Raw genomic sequence first — 20,648 nt, 5'->3', positions numbered from 1 at the left:
AGATGAACGACTGCGCTATCCGATTACCGAGCGATAAGGATAAGTGGCTCGCTTTTAACAACTATAACAGGAAGGAGCAGGTTCCTTTCGTCGTGTATGCCGACCTGGAATGTGTTTTGAGAAAGACGTACAAAGAAGAAGAAGCAGAAAAAAATTTATACCAGCATCATCAAGTGTTTAGTATCGCTTATTATGTACATTGCTCGTACGATAATTCGTTGTCCGCGTATCATTCTCGTCGCGAAGCCAATTGCGTCGCATGGTTTGCTGAAGAATTAAAAAATTTAGCAACGAGCGTGAAAACAATTTTATCTACAAATCTTCCCATAATAAATTTGACGCGTGAAGAATTGGAAAAGTTTAACAGCGCTACTCAATGTCACATATGTGAGAAACCATTCGTGGAAGACGATACGCGCGTACACGATCATTGCCACCTCACTGGGCGGTACAGAGGTCCCGCGCATTCAAATTGCAATCTAAATTATAAGGAATCCTTTTATATTCCAATTATTTTCCACAATTTATCCGGTTATGATTCACATTTTATAATCGAGGAAATAGCCACAGCGTTCGAAGGAAGAATCGATCTACTTCCGATAACTAAAGAAAAATACGTTTCATTTACGAAAGATGTTAAACTTACGGAAGACAATTGGCGAAATCACATTAAATTACGTTTCATCGATTCTTTTAAATTTCTCACAACAAGTCTCAACAAATTAGCATCTTTTCTCAGTAAAGATAAATTAAAAATTTTACAATCTGAATATCAAAATTTGCGGGTAGAAGACTTTGATCTGTTAACGCGTAAAGGCGTCTTTCCGTACGAATATATCGATTGTGTAGATAAATTGCACGATACATGTTTACCTCCGCGCGAATTATTTTACAGTTCCTTGACAGGTAACACAGTATCTGAGAGCGATTACGCGCACGCTGAGATTGTGTGGAAGCGATTCTCCATTCGAACGCTAGGCGAATATAGCGATCTGTATTTAAAAATCGATGTTTTGTTGTTAGCAGATGTTTTTGAAAATTTTCGTGACAATTGTATCAAGAGTTACGGGCTCGACCCTGCGCATTATTATACTCTGCCCGGATACACGTGGGATGCCATGTTGAAGCATACAAATATTAAGTTTGAATTGCTCACTGACATCGATATGGTAATGTTTATAGAACGAGGTATACGCGGTGGTTTGAGTCAATGTTCCAACAGATACGCGCATGCTAATAACAAGTACATGCAGTCATACGACCCATTGAAACCGTCATCGTATCTAATGTATTTCGATGTAAATAATTTATACGGATGGGCAATGTGTCAACCTTTGCCTTACGCTAGTTTTCAATGGGTCGACAATATATGCAATTTTGATCTATCATCGATCGCGTCCGATTCGCCTACAGGCTATATCCTCGAAGTCGATCTCGAGTACCCGCAACATCTTCACGACGCGCATACTGACTTACCGTTTTGTCCGACGCGTGACAAACCACCCGGCAAGAGAGAGAACAAGTTGCTCGCGACCTTATACGATAAGAAACGATACGTAATACACTACCGCAATCTGCAGCAATGTACGCGACACGGTCTTCGCGTTACAAAAATTCATCGCATATTACAATTCGCGCAATCTCCATGGTTACGTACATATATTGAATTAAACACGCAATTTAGAACAATGGCTAAAAATGATTTTGAAAAGAATTTATACAAATTAATGAATAATGCAGTTTTCGGCAAAACGATGGAAAATGTGCGCAATCGCGTAGATGTAAAACTTATAACAAAATGGGACGATAGGTACGGCGCAGAGGCGATGATCGCGAAACCAAATTTTCATAGCAGGAGCATTTTTTCGGAAAATTTAATCGCTGTGGAATTGCGTAGACTCGAGGTGAAGTTTTACAAACCAATCTATGTAGGTATGTGTATACTTGATGTATCCAAGATGTGTTTGTACGAATTTCATCACGATTACATGATTCCAATGTATAGAGAAAAATGTAAAGTCATGTACACCGACACGGATAGTCTCATATATCACATTGAGTGCGAAGACGTGTACGAGAATATGAAGCGCGACATCGACAAGTTCGACACGAGCGACTATGCGATAGACAATGCGTACGGTATACCGCTCGTGAATAAAAAGGTACCGGGTCTGATGAAGGATGAAAACAACGGTATGATAATGACAGAATTTGTCGGGCTTAGAGCAAAAATGTACGCGCTAAAAATAGATGGTAAAAAGGATACGAAAAAGGTAAAAGGTGTCAAGAATAGCGTCGTCGCGAAAACGATAACATTTGACGATTACATGCAATGTTTGAACGAAGGAATTGAAATGACGCGACAGCAATCGACTATAAGATCAAAAATGCATAAAGTATATACCATGCGGCAGAAAAAAATTGCTCTAAGTCCACACGATGATAAACGGTATATAATACCTAAAAGTATCGATACGCTACCATGGGGGCATTACAGAATACCGTTGTAAAAAAGAAAAAAAGTGTATATATTTGAATATTATATATATTTATATATGTAAACTTTATATAATATTTGTTATATTTTTACAATACATTATTTTTATGAATCCAAGAATTCCGTGAACTATCGAATCCCAACCATTTCACAAAAACTTCATCCCCTCTCTTCCTCAATATCTTTTCCACAAGATATATATCGGGATTAGCAACGCGTTGCAGTTCGTATTCGTAAAATCCACCGGCAACGGGATTTCCGCGCGAATCTTTTAATATATATGTCACGGGATTAGTTTTCTGTATCTTAACAATTTCGAACACTTCGGTGGTCCAATTTGGTGTGTAGCCTTTTTCGAATAAAGTCTTGAATTTACTCACGCGCACCGAATCGCCTATTTTAAATTTCGCCGGCGCCGCAATCTTTACGTTGCTGTACACCGTATGTAAAAGTTTCTCCGCGACGGCTGGAGTAACATCGACAGGTCTCATACCGATAGTGCGATGTTTTTGCGTGTTGTACTCTTCAACGAGTCTCGATAGTTCGTCGATCCACTTGTAGTTTCCATTGAGCGTAAACATTTTCCACATTTTATTCTTCAAAGTACGATTGAAGCGTTCCACGATCGAGGCTTTCATGACGGAATATGTCGAATAATGATTAATATCGTGTTTCTTCATGAGGTTTTGTACATTTGCATTGTAAAATTCTTTTCCTTGATCGGTTTGAAAATTTTTCGGGCATCTCGCATCGTCTCGAATTATCTCCGCAATCGCATCGGCCGTCTCGTTTCCACCTTTACTCTTGAGCGGTACGACCCACGCATACTTGCTCAACACATCGATAACAGTGAGTATGTAATTGTATCCCTTGTTGACTCGAGCATACGGACGCATCTCGACGATGTCGGCTTGCCACAGATCATCGTATCCCCGCACTATGACGTGTCTTCGGGGAAAATTTTTTCTCGCTGGCGCGTGCAGCTCGTTTACCAACTGCCGTCTCTCCAAACTATGTTGATTCTTTGCTTTGCCAGTTTTTCTCGATGGTTGTTTGTTGTTTGCTTTTTTATCACTCATTTTTCGTTTATCGTCCTTTAAGAGCCGTTCTTTAAGTTCCGTTTTTTCTATGTTTTTTTTATTTTTTCACGTTTTCTAATCCGTTCTTGCGTTGTTCACCGCCGTCCTTCACCCATTCGAAAATCGTTCTTGATCCGTTCGCAGCCTTTTTCACAGTCGTGTTTGACTCGTTCGTAGCCGCGTTTTGACCCGTTCGTAGCCTCGTTCACAGACGTCTTTCGAACGATCGTAGGAGTTCTTGAGTTGTTTGTAACCTTGAGTGTAGCCGTGAAGAACGTGTTCGTAGCCTCGTTCACAGCCCTGCTTGAGATGTTGATAGCCTCGTTCGAGGCTGTTGTTGCTGCTGCTACTGCTGCTAGGTCGTTCACTACCACTGCCACTCATTGTAGTATATTAGATAGCAGTTCGGTAATTCTTCGTAGCGGTTCGATAATTGTTCGCAGCCGTTCGATAATCCTTCGTAGCTGTTCGATAGCCGTTCGATAGCCGCTCCTAACCCGTTCACTGATGCTCATTCGGGTTGATAGCCGTCTCTGAGTTAGCGTTAGCCGCGCGTTGAAGATTGTTTAGCGCAATCTGTAATGCTCGCACGTCCTTCTCAAGCGAAGTAAGCTTCTCGTCTGATTCTTTCTGTCGATTCATTAATCTTTTAACGCAAGACTGTACGTACAATTTGTTGACGGCATCGGTGTCAGCCTCAGGTTGCGCTACACGACGAATCTTACGCGACCTCGCATCGAAGTCTGTAACGACGCGACACAGAGCGTTTTCGTGCACATAACTTTTTACCAATCTATCCCAAGAGCCGTTTGTACCGGTTGCATCATTTCTTGAATCGAATAAGCCAAACTTGTTGATAGGCATTTTTTTTTCCGACGCTTTGTAAAGTGTCACGCGACGCTGATCGACTGATTAGTTTTGTCGATACATCATTCAATTTATAATAAGACCATCTTCGCGAAGTTCTTCGATAATCGACATGATTTCATTGTCGTGAGCATTGTTACCGGCTCGACGCGAAGCATCCAGTAATCGCAGACGATCTACCAACTCGTTTGGATCGTTCCAATGCACGTAGTCGATCTTATTGTCGTTTAGAGTCATAGCGCGCGGTAGTATACCCTTTCCAGCTTTTCTGCTAGACAATAACGGCGCAATTACATTTTTATACTTATATCCTTTAGTCCCTAATACTGGATTATGTGCTTTGTTCCCACGTTTATGCGCATTCGTCGCTAATAATATACTTTTATATTTAAGCAAATCATCTTCGGTGTATATTTCATCGTCGGGGATTTTTTTGAAAATTAATTCATAGAGACCAGGCGTTCCCGTATATTTTACTTCATTGATAATTATATTATCATTTTTGTCTACGTCAAAATGTTTATCACCGAGCATTATTCCATCGTTAGAAAACTTAATGCCGTACACATAATCCATAGCTTTATCTTTATCTTGATTCATAACAGTTAATATATATTTTTGTCCGAGTGGACCTAAATGCTCTCGAAATATGTTTACACCTGCGGACGTTTGCAATTCACGTTGTACCGTCGTAACCAACGAATCGGGTGTGGTTTCAAAAATTTCGTCGACGGGTGGTTGCTCGTACGATAATTGACGCGGTTGCGCAATTTCTATCTGAGTAGATGTGTCCGGTATCGTTCGTCTTTGATTAGGTGTAGAAGTTATCGGCAAATCATTTAATGAGACGTTTAATCGTTTTTGCTTTGAGCTCAAATCATTATATGAGATTCTTGGTCGTTTTTTAACTTTAATAATTTTCTTTTCCACATGGTCTTTTTCGAGTATATCGAACGGCTCGATTTTCGATACGTCGGATTCTACATCGATGGTATTTTGAACAAGCTGTTTTAGAGGCTCGCTAATCGGTTTAAACTGTTTCTCCAACGCTACATCTTCCTCAATTTTACCAGTTTTTAACGCGCGATATTTTTTGCGAATTGACTCGCTCGTCTGTACAATTTTTCGCGCAATCTTTTCACGATCACTCATGTTTTTTTTTATGTAGACGTTGCTCTGTCAATGTTTCGATAGCAACTGATCATTTTACGGTACCGCAAATTCATTAAAACCTCTTCTGTAACGTCCATTGTTCATTGAACTGTCTTTGTCAATTACTAGAAATCCATGCTTGTGCTGCCAACATTTTTCGCATAACGCGCTAAAATCATCGTACGACATGTCAGTATTTACATGATCGTTGTACACATGTCGCAAGTTTGTACCGTCTTGTTTAAATAAAATCAACAGATTAGCATTGTCGCGTATAAGATGCTTGGGTATCTTGGCATACGTTTGACAGAGATAGAAACAATCGACGCTTGAGTGTCGACCCATTGAGAAGTACTCTCTTATCGTATCTTGCTTGTCGCATGCCACGTCATCGAAGATAAAAACCGAATTCGGAAGCGCCTCTCTCGATGAAATGACATCGCTGTTATTAGAGAACGTAAAGTAACCAATTTCATCTATCGATGATAGTAAATTTTCCAAATATTGATATTTTGGTTGTTGAAGAGATTTTGAATATATGTATAAATTTTCAAAGCGTATGCCGTTTGGACTTTCTATCAAGCTTATCAACAAGTTAGTTTTACCGCAATTCGAAGGGCCGCAAATGAGACCGCGTATTGTATTCGGTAACATTTTTCCATGTTTGTGTATTTCTTTTTCAGGCATTAGTCTATTGTCAAAATTTGTTACTTTAATTACCGTTGGTTGTAGCACGAATCGCATGACTTGTCTAATCAGACTTAACGATACTTTATGAGGAGGAGGAGGGTGAGGAGAGCCTATTTATAGATGCGCATCAAATCGAAACCGCTCAGTGTCAAACATGTTTCTTTCACTGTCGGATGACTGTGATATTCTCAACCTTACCTCAGAACAGTTGCAATATATACCGAAGATTATTTTATTGAAACAGTTTGGTCGTTACGTGGAACGTCTGTGGGACAAACTTCCGGAATATATAAAGGCTGATTCGGAGGTTCAGACCTATCGTCGCTGTTTCGAACATTACAATCGACCGTGGCAACGAACGCACATTGACGGTCCAGCGCCGATGATAAAAGATTGTTACGAATGTCAGCGAAAACCGTAAGAGGCTGTGGTCTGTTGAATCGCGCGATAAACGCACTCCCTATCGAATTACATATTCCTGGATATCAGTTTTGCGGACCGGGAACTCGTTTACAAGAACGATTGGTTAGAGGCGATCGAGGCATCAACCCATTGGACGTCGCGTGTCGCGAACACGATTTAGCTTACTCGCGAAGCAACAACCTCGGCGAACGACACGTAGCGGATAGTATACTAGCTGCGAGGGCGCGGGAACGTATTACCGCGAAAGATTCGAATTTTGGCGAAAGAGCAGCCGCCACGGCCGTTTGGACGGTCATGAAAGCAAAGACGAAAATGGGTATGGGGATGAAAAAGTCGTCGACGAAGAAAAAGATTACGAAAAAACGAATACTTCCGGTAGCGAAACGCGGAGGCATATTACCGATTCTACCAGTGTTGGGTGCTCTCGGATCTCTGATTGGTGGAGCGGCTGGTGTAGCGAAGATGGTAAACGACGGAAAATCTACGCAACGTCAGTTTCAAGAGATGCTACGTCACAATCGCGCCATGGAAGGTCGCGGATTGTATCTCGCGCCATACAAATACGGACGAGGAATCTCAATGAGAAAGAAGAAGAAAAAAAAAAACGTCAAAGAGACACTAAAAATGCCAAAGGGTGCAACTACCAACGTACAACTGCTGCAACTAGCAAAACGTATGCGCATTCCGTATTTTAGAGGCGTTTTTATGCGTGACTCATTACCGATCGGTGGTATATATCGAAACGAGAGCGGTATCATAAATTTGGATAACGCTAAAGGCTCGGGTACTCACTGGGTAGCGTATGCAAAGAGAGGGAATCGCGCTATATATTTTGACAGTTTTGGCAATCTTCGCCCGCCGAATGAATTGATACGATATTTAAATGTGTCAAAAATAGATTATAATCATACATCCTATCAAACTTATAATCAAAGCATCTGCGGACAATTGTGCTTGCAGTTTCTCCGAACGGTCGATGCACGCGAATTTAAATTTTAACACATGCACATTATATGTATGAAAACACATTTTGAATAAAAATTATATATTAAACATATATATCGCTATGTATCTTCTTTATAAAATCCTATCCTTCTTCCTGTATATTATATAATAATAATAATAATAATAATAATATGTTACATTGATATATTTTTTAATCGAAATGTATAGTTTATTGGAAATGTGTCAAGAATACTTTTAATATCTTAATAAGTTACGTTTATATTTCTTTTACTGCAACCTTTTCCTTTGCTCTCTCTCTCTCTCTCTCTCTCCTTTCCTTACACATCATACTCTCCTTGTGCTACGTCTATAGCGTTGCCCTTTTCCCACCATTATGCTCTCCTTGTCCTACGTCTATAGCGCTTTCCTTCTTACACCACGTCGTACTCTCCTTGTCATACGCTCTATTGTGCTTGCAGTTTTTCCGAGCGGTCGATGCACGCGAATTTAAAGACATACATTCCGCTATTTAATTTAGTATTCGTTAAACAGTTTGGTCAACATGTCTATGACATTCACGCTGACTGGGAAGAGCAGCGTTCTCGCGGCAAATTACTCGCCCACCGTAGATTTAAGCGATGGTGAATACGAACTCGGTCTAGCGGATTTTGAGAGTTATCACACGATATCGAACGTGAATTCCTCGAATAATAAATTTTACTTTGGCAAAGACGATGCGGAAATTACGATTCCCGAGGGATCGTACGAGCTGCAAGCGATACATGAATTTTTGAAAAAAACAATTTCACGAAAACGTTCGCAACACGCAGTTCGTGATGGTGATAAAAAACAAACTGACGACGATGACTTCGAGGCTGGAGAATGGCCGATAGTGCTCCGCGCTAATTACAATACGATGCGGAGCGAGATCAAATGCGCCTACAGAATAAATTTTAGCAAGCCTAACAACATTGGATCGCTGCTAGGATTCTCGAACCGTATACTGCAGCCGCGAAAATGGTACGAGTCGGACGTGCCGATTAACATTATCAACGTGAACATTATCCGCGTCGAATGTAATGTCACCGCGGGTGCGTACAACAACGGTAAACTCGTTCATACGATACATGAATTTTCACCGAGGGTACCACCAGGATATAAGATATCGGAAACACCGGCGCACATCATTTACCTACCGATCATCGTACGGAGCATTACGGATTTAACGTTACGCGTTGTCGATCAGGAAGGACGATTACTCGATTTTCGAGGAGAAGAGATCACCATTAGAGTGCATGTACAACGGCGACAAAATTAGCGTGTGATGCTCGTGCTGAACGGATCGAAAGACGTGAGAGACAACACAATTTTTACGACGCCCGTGACGACAACAACAACAACAACATCGAGATTTGCTAATACGCAATCATCTTGCGCTAAGAAAAAGAAATTGAACGCATCAAACGTTGCGTTTTTACAATCTTTGGGATTCGCGGTGCGAAACATTTGAACGATGACTGATATTCTCAACATCGCGGACGAACCGATCTTTGACGATCGCATCGTCAAGATTGAGACTCACGCATACAACCCATTCGCCAACACAACGTTCGGACACAGTGACGAGATAAGAATACCCATACAACAACAGGATCTGTATACATTACCGTACGAGAGTTTCTTATACATCGAGGGAGAATTGAAGATAAAAAATCCAACTGACGGATCTAATGTGGTACTGCAAAATAATTGCGTAGCATTCATGTTTGATGAGATTCGATACGAACTCAATGGCGTGGAGATTGATCGCAACAGAAACGTGGGAATAACGAGTATGCTCAAAAACTATGTAACAATATCATCCGATAAAAGCGTGATTATGAGAAATGCTGGCTGGAGTGATCCAACTACTGTAAATGGACATTTTAATTTTTGCGTGCCGCTTTACATGTTATTGGGATTTTGCGAGGATTACAGACGCATAGTAATTAACGCTCGTCACGAGTTGATCTTAATACGATCGCGCAATGACAACAATTGTCTGGTTGGAGCTTCGGTGGTGGAGCCTGTGATCAACATATTCAAGATACAATGGCGAATGCCACATGTGCTGTTGAGTGAAATTAAGAAGTTGTCTATGCTGCGCGCTCTGGAAAGCGGACGCTACCTCAGCATGGGTTTTCGCTCGTGGGATCTGTATGAGTTTCCGCTGTTGCAGCGTACAACCAAGCATTCGTGGGCCATTAAGACCGCGACTCAGCTGGAGAAACCACGATACGTTATCTTTGCTCTGCAGACAGGTCGGAAGAATGTTATGCTCGAGGATATGAGTAAATTCGACGACTGCAAATTAACAAACGTGAAACTTTATCTGAACTCGGAATGTTATCCGTACGACGATATGAATCTGGATTTCGATAAAAACAGATGGTCGATTCTATACGACACGTACGCGCGTTTCTGCAAAAACTATTACGGATACGAGTACCTCGAACCGAGCCTCACCGTCTCACTGTTTCTACTTTACGGTCCGTTTGTAATCATCGATTGTTCTCGACAAAACGAATCGGTGAAAAATGCTACCGTAGACGTAAGAATAGAATTTGATTGTAAAGAAAATGTGCCGGCAAACACTACCGCTTATTGTCTCATTTTGCATGATCGCGTTGTCGAATACAATCCTCTAACGAACGTAGTACGTAAAATTACATGAATCAACACTAGCAGGAACGCTCGTCTTATCAGCCAACCAACCAACGTTCGATTCTTCTGCAAACGAAATTGGAGAATCGCATACCGGATCATATAACATAAAAACTTGCGATACTCGATGATTAACGTTAGTCGTTCGTCGTCGTAGTTCTCGCTAATATCTCTTCATTATGGTTGTGCCAACGTTTGTGGATCTTCAAGGATTTATCGTTGGAGGAAAGTTTATCGTGAAAGAAATTGCGATTTTGACGAAGGGATCTGTACTCTCTCATTATATTTTTACGAGTCTTACACCATTCCGTTTGCTCACGAGGTCTGAGAGATCTCAGGTTGCATGGTTGGTTGGAAAACATCACAATCTGCAATGGGAAGATGGAAACGTTCCATACTACATGGCTAAACGTTTAATCACTGAGGCTGTGACGTTGAAAGATACATCTTCTCGAGTGTATGTCAAAGGACATGAAAAACGAGAATGGTTGGCAAATTTACTGGAAGACGATGCGAGAATCGGTCTTATTATCGAGACATTGGATAACGACTATGATGACGTTCCTGCTTTAGATAAATTAGATGCTACTCTGCGTTGCGATAGACATGTACGAAATTGCGCTTTACAAAATGTATTTAAAATATTCAATTGGTGGTCGAATCATCATCATGAAGGTTCAATCAACCCATATTTACATTAAAAAACTATAGTTCAAGTATTATTTTCTATATTCTGTAATTAAATTTTTTTAATTTTAAATAAATTTGGAATTTTTATACATTTATATATTTCTTTTACTTGTCACCTTCTTTCCTTACCATCATGCTCTCTCCTTTCCTTACACATCATACTCTCCTTGTCCTACGTCTATAGCGCTGTCCTTTTCTCACCATGCGCGCTCTCCTTCCTCTCTATTCTTTCTCTCACCATGCGCGCTTCTTTCTCTCGTACCCATATCTCCTTTTCCTACCATCGTGCTCTCCTTTTCTTATCGTCATGCACTCCTTGTCCTACACATACACCACATCGTACTATAGAACGCCTGATTATATTTATTATTTACATTTATAGTCAAATATATATGATAATGCCCACCCACTATGCGGCACGTTATTCTTTAGCGCAAACATCCGTACTGTCGACGGTCTGTTTATGTTGTCATTTAGCCAAAAATTTTATCTCACGCTTTGGCGTATACATTTGTAACCGAATATTTCAATCGTTGTATACATTTGATTAGATTTCATCATACGACAGCCACACACGGCGCTCGAGCTTTTGAATAGTTTAGTATCGCCTAAACTACAACGCCTTCGGTAGTGCCATGAATTCTGTAGTGCAATTTTTACAAAATCGCGAAATTGGTTTACCAAAGACTTATACAAAATCGTTAAAACTGTTTTTCGAGATCCGTGACGATATAGATTTTTTATGTGATGTGGTCAATGAAAATACCGATATAGAACTTATGCAATTTGAAGATCCTGTTGTTGCGGAAATAAAGTATCTTCGAAAAGAGAGGCTGTTACAGATAAAAAAAGAAAGAAGGATAGACTTTTTAGAAGAAAGAAGAAAGCGATTTGTACATAACTCATTTGATACACACACACATTAAACTACAACGCCTTCGGTAGTGCCATGAATTCTGTAGTGCAATTTTTACAAAATCGTGAAATTGGTTTACCAAAGACTTATACAAGATCGTTAGAACTGTTTTTCGAGATCCGTGACGAAATAGATTTTTTATGTGATTTCATTGATGAAAATACCGATATAGAACGTACGCGATTAAAACATATTCCGGAAATGAGGTATCTTAAAAAAATTAGGCTGCGACTGGTAAAAAGAATAAGAAGGAAAGCCTTTTTAGAAGAAAGAAGAAAGCGATTTGTACATAACTCATTTAATGCATACACATGTGTTGAAAAAAACTGAAAAAGGCTCAAAGGATCTTTTGTCTATCGACCTTGCTGTGTAATTTAAGCCTAGATGCTGCTACACATCCCCTACTTTTCTTTCCCGAGACGTTGGCTAACTCCGTTAGAACTTTCATCAAGACTGTGTTAGTCTGACTGTGAACGACTAAAGTGCGCAAGTTTTAAGGATGCCACACCACGAGATGTGTTCGTTAGTGGATATAATTTTTATTCAAAACTGGGGTTATTTGGCAAGGACGATGAGGGATCTCGCACATGAATTAATAAGAGTTGTGCTAAATATAGTAGCATTTAAAAATGTAAGTATTTATTTTTTAAAAATAATATTGACACTAATAGCGTTACTAATAGTACTAATAATAAATTTTTTTTTTACAGTACGAGTCACAGGCTGATATAAAAATTAAGGGATTCGTAAATATTTATGATAGGCAAATTAAAAGGATGTTCCGGCGCCACGAGAGAGAGTTATACGCATGGGTGCGTGATGATCTTTGGGGTGACACTCCCGAGAACCGGAGGCGCGAGGAGGTGACTCCTCAGTTTAACGAGGATCGTCTTTGTTTGCGGAAACTCTTTGGTGAGCTTCCGTATGAGGTGTGGGAGACAGAGGAACCGTGGCTCCCCGAAACTCTGCAGGAGGACTCCAGGTCGTCAGATGAGAGAGAGAGAGAGAGAGACTCCGAATAGATTGTAAGTATTTATAATTTTTATCATTTTAGAAAATATTTTTAAAGTACTAATAAAAAATGTTTTTTCTGTTTCAGAGCTGCTACCCTAGATCATTATTTTAATTTTTTAAAATTTTATACTATAATTTTAATTCTTTTTATATTTTAATTTTTTTTTCAATTTTCTATTACAATTTTAATTCTTTTTTATATTATAATAATTTTAATACATGCACAAACGCACACACATACACACACACTTTATATGTATACACATACACACTTTTTAAATAAAAATTTATGTTAAACTTATATATATATATATATATATTACTTATTTCCACCTTCATCATCTATCCCATCCTTTTTCCTCTGTATTAGATATAATTAGATAATAAGATAACATTTAATATTAGAAAAAAAAAAACGTAACATACAAAAAAAATATCTTTTTCTCGCGTACGCCTTAGCCTCCGTCTTATCGCGCCTCCGCTATCCTCCTTCCTCTCTATTCTTTCTCTCGCACCCCATAACACGCTCTCCTTCTCGCTATCCTTCTTCATCTCTATTCTTTTCTCTCGCACCTATATCTCCTTTTCCTACCATCATGCTCTCCTTTTCTTACCATCATGCCCTCCTTTTCCTATCATCATGCACTCCCTTGTCATACACATACAGCGCTTTCCTTCTCACACCACGTCATACTCTCCTTGTCCTACGCTATATAGAACGTCTATCGCATCGTCTCCCTCTACCACGTTGCGAACGTCTATCGCACCGTCTCCCTCTACCACGTTGCGAACGTCTATCGCACCGTCTCCCTCTACCACGTTGCGAACGTCTATCGCACCGTCTCCCTCTACCACGTTGCGAACGTCTATCGCACCGTCTCCCTCTACCACGTTGCGAACGTCTATCGCACCGTCTCCCTCTACCACGTTGCGAACGTCTATCGCACCGTCTCCCTCTACCACGTTGCGGACGTCTATCGCACCGTCTCCCTCTACCACGTTGCGGACGTCTATCGCACCGTCTCCCTCTACCGCGTTGCGAACGTAATTATTTATTGCAAATATACATTTTTTTGAATAAACAGAGTGGGGTGATTATTTTATCTATAACAGTTGACATTCCTCTCTCTCACCGTCAGACCTCCGCAGTCTTTCGGAGAGGACACTCCCTCCACGTGCGGAACCATATGTATGCCCCCCCCCCTTCCCTCAATCAGGGGATGTTTGGTACCACCCTCCCCCTTAATCTGGGGGGTGGGGCATTTGGTACCTCCCCCTTCCCCCTCAGTCTAGGGGGACATTTGCCCCTTCCCCCGCGATTGAGGGGGACTACCCCCCTCCCCCTCCCCCCGTCAGTGCGGGGGGTGACGAGGTACCTCGCCTCGTCCCCCCCGCTTACCTCACCCCCCTCATATCCCTGGATTAGAACTCTCTATATATATCTACTTATGTATGCGAGGCCGTTTGTCGTCCGATCCAGTGATGCCATTTCATTTCATTTTATTTCAGCAGCGGACAGAGTCTCAGAAATGGCATCACTGTCGATCGTCTTTTGCTAGGGCCGCGTTGTTACATGTGCATCGTGTAAGAGATAAGAGAATGGGAAACATGTCAAGTTGTAAGTACAAATACAAATATATTATTTATTTTATTATACATATATTATACATATATTATACATATATATACAATTTCTTTTCAGCAAATATCAAAGAAAAAAAAACCAGCAAGATATAGGAGCGTCGTCTACGCTACAAGCGCAGGAGACGGCGTTTACGCAAACCAAAAAAGGACCACGGCAAAATAAAATTGTCCAAAAGGTTAGTTATTTATAATTACGCACGCGCGCACACATAACACACGCACACACGCACGCACGCACATATACATATACATATACATATTTGTGTCTAATGATTTTTATTATATTTTTGCAGAAAATAAAAGAAGCAGTTCGAAGAACGGAAAAAAAAGGCGGCAAAGGTTCATGCGACCAGTGTATAAACTGGCCACATGTACCTCATACGTTTCGACACCGGCACCAGTATATGCAGCGTCGTACGCACCAACAATGGCAGCACCGATGCCGGTGTACGCGCCACCATCGGCGATGTCGGAGTACGCGCCACCACCGACCTTCGTGCTACCGACGCCGGCGTACGCGGTCCCAGGACCATCAGCCTATGCAACACCGATGCCAGCGTACGCGCCACCGCCGGCCATTGTAACGTACGCTCTACCGGCGTATGCACATACCGCTATGCATAACCCAGCGAGCATGTTTGCCAGTTGTATGTTTGTGCATATGCTGGTGGGGCGTATGCTAAGAAGGCTGGTGGTGCGTACGCCGACGTTGATGCTGCGAAGGCCGGTGGTACCGCGTCGCGTATACCGGTGCCGGTGTCGGGGACGCGTTTGAGGTACATGCGACCAATATATACACAGTTTATACACTGGTTGCATATACCTTTGCCGCCTTTTTCTATCCTTATTGATTGCTCGTCATACCGCTTCGTTTATTTTCTGCAAAAATATAATAAAAAACATTAGGCACCTTGTATATGTATACACATTTGTATGTATATAAATTTACTAAAATATCAATATAAACAATTACACATATGCACATATACACATACACATATGCATATTATATATATATATATATGCATATTCTTATTTATTTATTTATTCATTTAGATACATATAAATGTGCGTGTGCGTTGCGTGCGTGCGTGCGTGTGTGTGTGTGTGTGCGTGTGTGCGCGTGCGTGCGTGTGTGTGTGTGTGCGTGCGTGCGTGTACGTGTGTGTGTGTGTGTGTGTGTGTGTGTGTGTGTGTGTGTGTGTGTGTGTGTGTGTGTGTGTGTGTGTGCGCGCGCGTGTGTGCTTAATTATATAAATAACTAATCTTTTGAACTATTTTATTTGTCCGTGGTCCTTTTTGAAACGTCGATGTCGTCTCTCTCGTTTGCAGTGTAGACGCCGTCTTCTGTGCTTGTAGCGTAGACGACGCTACCGCTCTTACATCTCTCTCGATTTGTTTTTTGTTTGATATTTGCTGAAAAAAAAATTGTATATATATGTATAATATATGTATAATATGTGTATAATAAAATGAATAATATATTTGAATTTATACTTACAACTTGACATGGTTCTCATTCTCTTATCTTTTCTTTTACACGACACACATGTAATACACGCGACCCTTGAGAAAGATCGACAGTGATGCCATTTATGAGCTCTGCCCGCTGCTGTACATACACAGAGAACGAGCCGTATATCGGCCTGGCAGCGGGCAGAGTCTCAGAAATGGTATCACTGGATAGGACGACGAACGGGCCCGCATACTAATAACAAAAATGTCCTAATAACAATTTATCTTATATTTTATTTATATTATTTATTTTTATTTTATTATTATTTATATTATATTCTTTATTTTTATTTTATTCTTATTTATACTATATTCTTTATTTTTATTTTACTCTTATTTATATTACCTTTTTTATTTTTATTTTATTCTTATTTATATTATATTATTTATTTTTATTTTATCCTTTATTTATCCTGTATATACGCACCAAACATTCTTATAAACATTTTATGAATATTCTTCAAGAGAAAAATGGTCTTGAAAATATTCTTGGAATGTTTCATAGGACATTTTGTAAAATATATATTTATTTATCGAATATATTCTATAGATATATAGATATATAGATTATATAGTTCACAGTACATTCTAATGGCATACACACTCTATTTGTTTTCTGAATGTGAATAGAATAATATCTATCGAATATTCTGCATAATATTTTATGCATATTTATAGAATATTTTATAAGTATTCTGTAGAATGCTTTATGAATGTACGTAATATATTTTAGAAAATGTTGTTTATATTTTCATACAACATTCAATAAATATAGCCTATAAATATGAATTATTATTAGGATATGAGTGACAAGGCAATAGAGTGATATGTAGTAAGCGAGCGATTAGAAAAAATAAAGTGATTATATATATACATATATATATATATATATAAAATTTTTATATATTTTTATATATATATAAAATCTATATATATATATATATATATATATATATATATATAATCTTCATATATCTTTATATATGTATATATAATCTTTATATACTTTATATATATATAATTACTTTATCTTTTTCTAATCACTCGTTTACATATCGCTTTTTCATGTAAGAAAACAGAGATATAAATGTTTAGACGAGCTTGTGAAAAAGCAACAGCAATACATAGACTAAATTTGCCTTAGCTAAAAACGTCATTCTATCTTTGTTACTTACTGAAAGTTGAACAAAGATAGAGTACGCTTTCAGCTTGCAAGCGAACATGGCCCAGAAAAAAATCGTAATGCCATCTATCACGATATTAGGCAACTATTTACGGCTCTTTTTTACTCTTTGTGTCTCGATCTCGCATCACGCAACCGCATAAAAATTTTGCGGGTCCAGATATTTTTTTTGGCTACTCAGATCGATAAATCCTTTTCCACAATTGAAGTACTTATAAGAACAAAAAATGGGCGCTATATATTGTGTATGGAAAAACTGCAGAATTTTTATTTCAAATAAATGTTGACATGACGAGCTGATAACAAAACCGTAATTTCTTACTTTTTTCCCTTTCTCAGCTTAAATTATAGCGCCCATTCTTTGTTCTTATAAGTACATCAATTGTGGAAAAAGATTTATCGATTTGAGTAGCCAAAAAAAATATCTGTACACGCAAAGTTTTTATGTAGTTCGTCGGTAAAAAAGAAGCGTTTAGGATCCCCTTAAGACATTTTAATTCAGACAACTTTAAGACGTGCGTTACGGTTAGTAAAATAGATAGCTGCATATTTATCAATTAATTACATATAGTTTTATTAATTAAATAAAGAATAATTCTGTATTTTTATTTTTTATTATATTTTATTAGAATAAATATATACATATTATACAGGGTGTCCCCGAATTGGCGGATCAACTCTCGTGGGTAGATAGAGCGTGTTAAACTGAAGAGAAAAATCTAATATCATTTTACTAAATTTGCAATAACTAATGAGATATAAATTAATAAAGATGGGCTAATACGTGCCAGGATAAGCGCGCGGCGCGAAGAAACCTCCTACTTGTTACTTGATACTAAGCGCGCGGCGAGACAGTAGGCGGAGCGCTCTACAACGGACGTACAAAGGGCGTACTGAAAGAGATACGTACAGTGCGTTCTGCGTTTATGTCTTGCCGCGCGTCTAGTATCAAGTAACAACTGGGAGGTTTCTTCGCGCCGCGCGCTTATACTGGCACGGATTGGCCGATCTTTATTAATTTATATCTCATTAATTATTGTGAATTTAGCAAAATTATATAAGATTTTTTTCTACAGATATAAATTATAATTATTATATATATAATTACATATATACAATAAAATAATATGATTATAATTATACTTAATTATTATATATATTAAAATGAACTAATGTCCAAATAATGCTGGCAAATCCTGTATCTTTTACAGGTGTTGTTTTTTTTGTCCTGTCCAAGACAGCTGGCGACATAAAACATCACTCAAAATATATTTGAGGATATTTCTTATTTTGTGAGCAAATGTTTTGCCTCCAATTTTTGTAATTTTGCTTTTCTGCAATAAAAAAATAACATATATACACACAGCCTAATTATGATTAATTTATTGTTTGCATGAGACTTTAAGATGTAAGACTTAAGAAATTAATCAATCATATTCTTGATTCTTTTCTAAATTCAATTGTGATTGATTAATTTCTTAAGTCTTACGTCTTAAAGTCTCATTGTAGACTACGCTTTCGATTATACAGGGTGATTCAAAACAACCTGATGTCCTTAAAATGACACATTCTTGAGCGAATTCTAAAACAAATTTTCCTTTGTTTGTCACTGTTTTCGAAGATATGCTCAGTCTACTTTTTGTACGTGTGACGTAAGTTACAACTCTTTCATTTTTTAACGTCTTGAAAGGTTTCATTTGCGAGCTCTCTTATTAGAGTAAGATAAATGTTAACAAACAACTTAATAATTATTAATGTTTTTTAATACTGTAATATGATAAATTACTGTTAAGGTATATGAGTCGTTATTAGTCTTGTTGGAAGGAGAGGAGCTCGATGCAGGAGAAATAATCTCTTTGTTGAGAATGAAACAATGAATTTTATTTTGTTGAAATACACTCAGTGCTATCTGAACAATAGTTCGCTCGCAACTGAACTCCCCGTGGGGGCGCTCGCATATCGCGTTCTAAGACGTTCGGCCGCGCTCGGCTTTTCTCGTTGTTTTTCTTTGATACCATCGTTTGGCGAACGCATTAAATGCGATGACCTGTCTCAACACTTCCGTCGTCGGAGCGTTTAACAACTGGCACAGTCCCAGATTTGTATATAATTCAGTAAATCTACTCTTTGGTAGCAATTGGTGAATATATCCGCCATTTGAACCTCGGTAAACACGAAGATTACATTGATTTCACCGTTTTCGACTTTCTCGCGAATATAATGAAACTTCACGTCGATGTGTTTAGTGCGCTTGTGAAATTCCGGATTATGAATTAAACGAATCGCGCTCTGGTTATCAACGTATAATTTCGTCGGATTGTTTTGCAGGTACCCTAGATCACTCAGCAGCGCACGTAGCCATACGGCCTCTTTAGTTGCTGTTGACGCCGCGATATATTCCGATTCTGTTGTACTCATCGATACGAGTTTTTATCGTTGAGACGACCACGTTACAATCCCGTTTGCCATAAAAAAATGCGTAACCCGTCGTTGACCTTCTGGTCGCTATGTCGCTCGCGAAATCCGCATCTGAATATCCCGCGAATTCGACTCCCGACCCAGATGCTCGGAATTCGATTCCCATGCTCGTTGTCTCGATCAAGTACGCAATGATGCGCTTTACTGCTCGCCAGTGACTCTCATTGTGCTTGTTCAGAAACTTACTGACTGAATTGACCGCGTATGCAATATCTGGACATGTGACTGCCGCGAGAAGCATTAGCGATTCTACTGCCTCGCGATACGGTACCACTTGTCTTTCGGTCTCTTCTGACTCTACCGGATACAAAATCGTATGAGGGTCCGCTGGCACGGAAACCCCTTTTGTTTGACTTATCCCGAATTTCTCAATGACTTTCTTCGCGTAGGCCTCTTGATGTATGAACATTGACCTTAACTCGATTTCGACTTATTTGTATTCCGACGAAGCTACTGCAATCCCCGATCGTTATCTCGAATTCTTTACTTAACTCGCAGATAATCTTCTTGATTACGTCTGCAGACTTAGCTGCAATTATACCATCGTCTACGAACAGCGCAAACTACACTTTACAATCATAGTAGGTGCCGACATACACACATTTGTCCGCATTTGTCTCTCTCAGGTTGTACCGTTTTAGAACACTCGCGATTTTCAGATTCCAGCAGCGTGGTGCCTGCTTGAGTCCGTACAATGCCTTCTTGAGAAGACACACCACTTTCTCTCGACCCTCGTTGACTTCCAGTCCCGTTGGAATCTCCATCCTAACGTCCTCGTCAAGGAGTCCAGGAGAAGAACGCAGTTCGAACATCGAACTGTACTGCTTCGAGATTTTCTTCTGTGATGATCAC

At 39.3% G+C, this 20,648-nt stretch overlaps 4 protein-coding genes across 5 annotated transcripts in view; 2 read left to right on the top strand and 2 right to left on the bottom strand.

The window, feature by feature from the left end:
* LOC140666976 (post-GPI attachment to proteins factor 6) overlaps nt 1-15,568 on the top strand; it is a 119,777-nt gene extending 104,209 nt beyond the window's left edge. The window contains exons 12-13 of one of the 2 annotated variants that reach the window (XM_072894543.1): nt 14,679-14,796; nt 14,914-15,565. In XM_072894543.1, the coding sequence (XP_072750644.1) occupies nt 14,679-14,783 (105 nt within the window). In that variant the 3' untranslated portion in view covers nt 14,784-14,796; nt 14,914-15,565. Of the gene's footprint in view, nt 1-14,678 lie in introns of both variants that reach the window. The other variant, XM_072894542.1, reaches the window with a different exon arrangement.
* On the top strand, nt 3-2,539 carry LOC140666621 (uncharacterized). The gene has a single exon (XM_072893986.1). The coding sequence runs from the start codon at nt 3-5 to the stop codon at nt 2,508-2,510; it is 2,508 nt and encodes an 835-aa protein (XP_072750087.1). The 3' UTR covers nt 2,511-2,539.
* LOC140666620 (uncharacterized) lies at nt 3,771-7,093 on the bottom strand. The gene has a single exon (XM_072893985.1). It carries the CDS (start codon nt 5,593-5,595, stop codon nt 4,510-4,512), a length of 1,086 nt encoding a protein of 361 aa, XP_072750086.1. The 5' UTR covers nt 5,596-7,093; the 3' UTR covers nt 3,771-4,509.
* Nucleotides 15,569-19,689: 4,121 nt separating the features above from the next.
* Nucleotides 19,690-20,205, bottom strand: LOC140667222 (uncharacterized). Its single transcript, XM_072894963.1, has one exon. The coding sequence runs from the start codon at nt 20,203-20,205 to the stop codon at nt 19,690-19,692; it is 516 nt and encodes a 171-aa protein (XP_072751064.1).
* Nucleotides 20,206-20,648: the final 443 nt, after the last annotated feature.

This window comes from Anoplolepis gracilipes, chromosome 6, assembly GCF_047496725.1.
Source record: "Anoplolepis gracilipes chromosome 6, ASM4749672v1, whole genome shotgun sequence".
NCBI lineage: Eukaryota > Metazoa > Arthropoda > Insecta > Hymenoptera > Formicidae > Anoplolepis > Anoplolepis gracilipes.
The sequence above is the reverse complement of the archived record's forward strand: the minus strand, read 5'-3'. Positions and strand labels throughout refer to the sequence as shown.

Bases quoted from the DNA above. Each gene is read 5' to 3' on its own strand.
- LOC140667222 (XM_072894963.1), bottom strand. From the start codon at position 20,205: ATGTTCATACATCAAGAGGCCTACGCGAAGAAAGTCATTGAGAAATTC.
- LOC140666621 (XM_072893986.1), top strand. From the start codon at position 3: ATGAACGACTGCGCTATCCGATTACCGAGCGATAAGGATAAGTGGCTC.
- LOC140666620 (XM_072893985.1), bottom strand. From the start codon at position 5,595: ATGAGTGATCGTGAAAAGATTGCGCGAAAAATTGTACAGACGAGCGAG.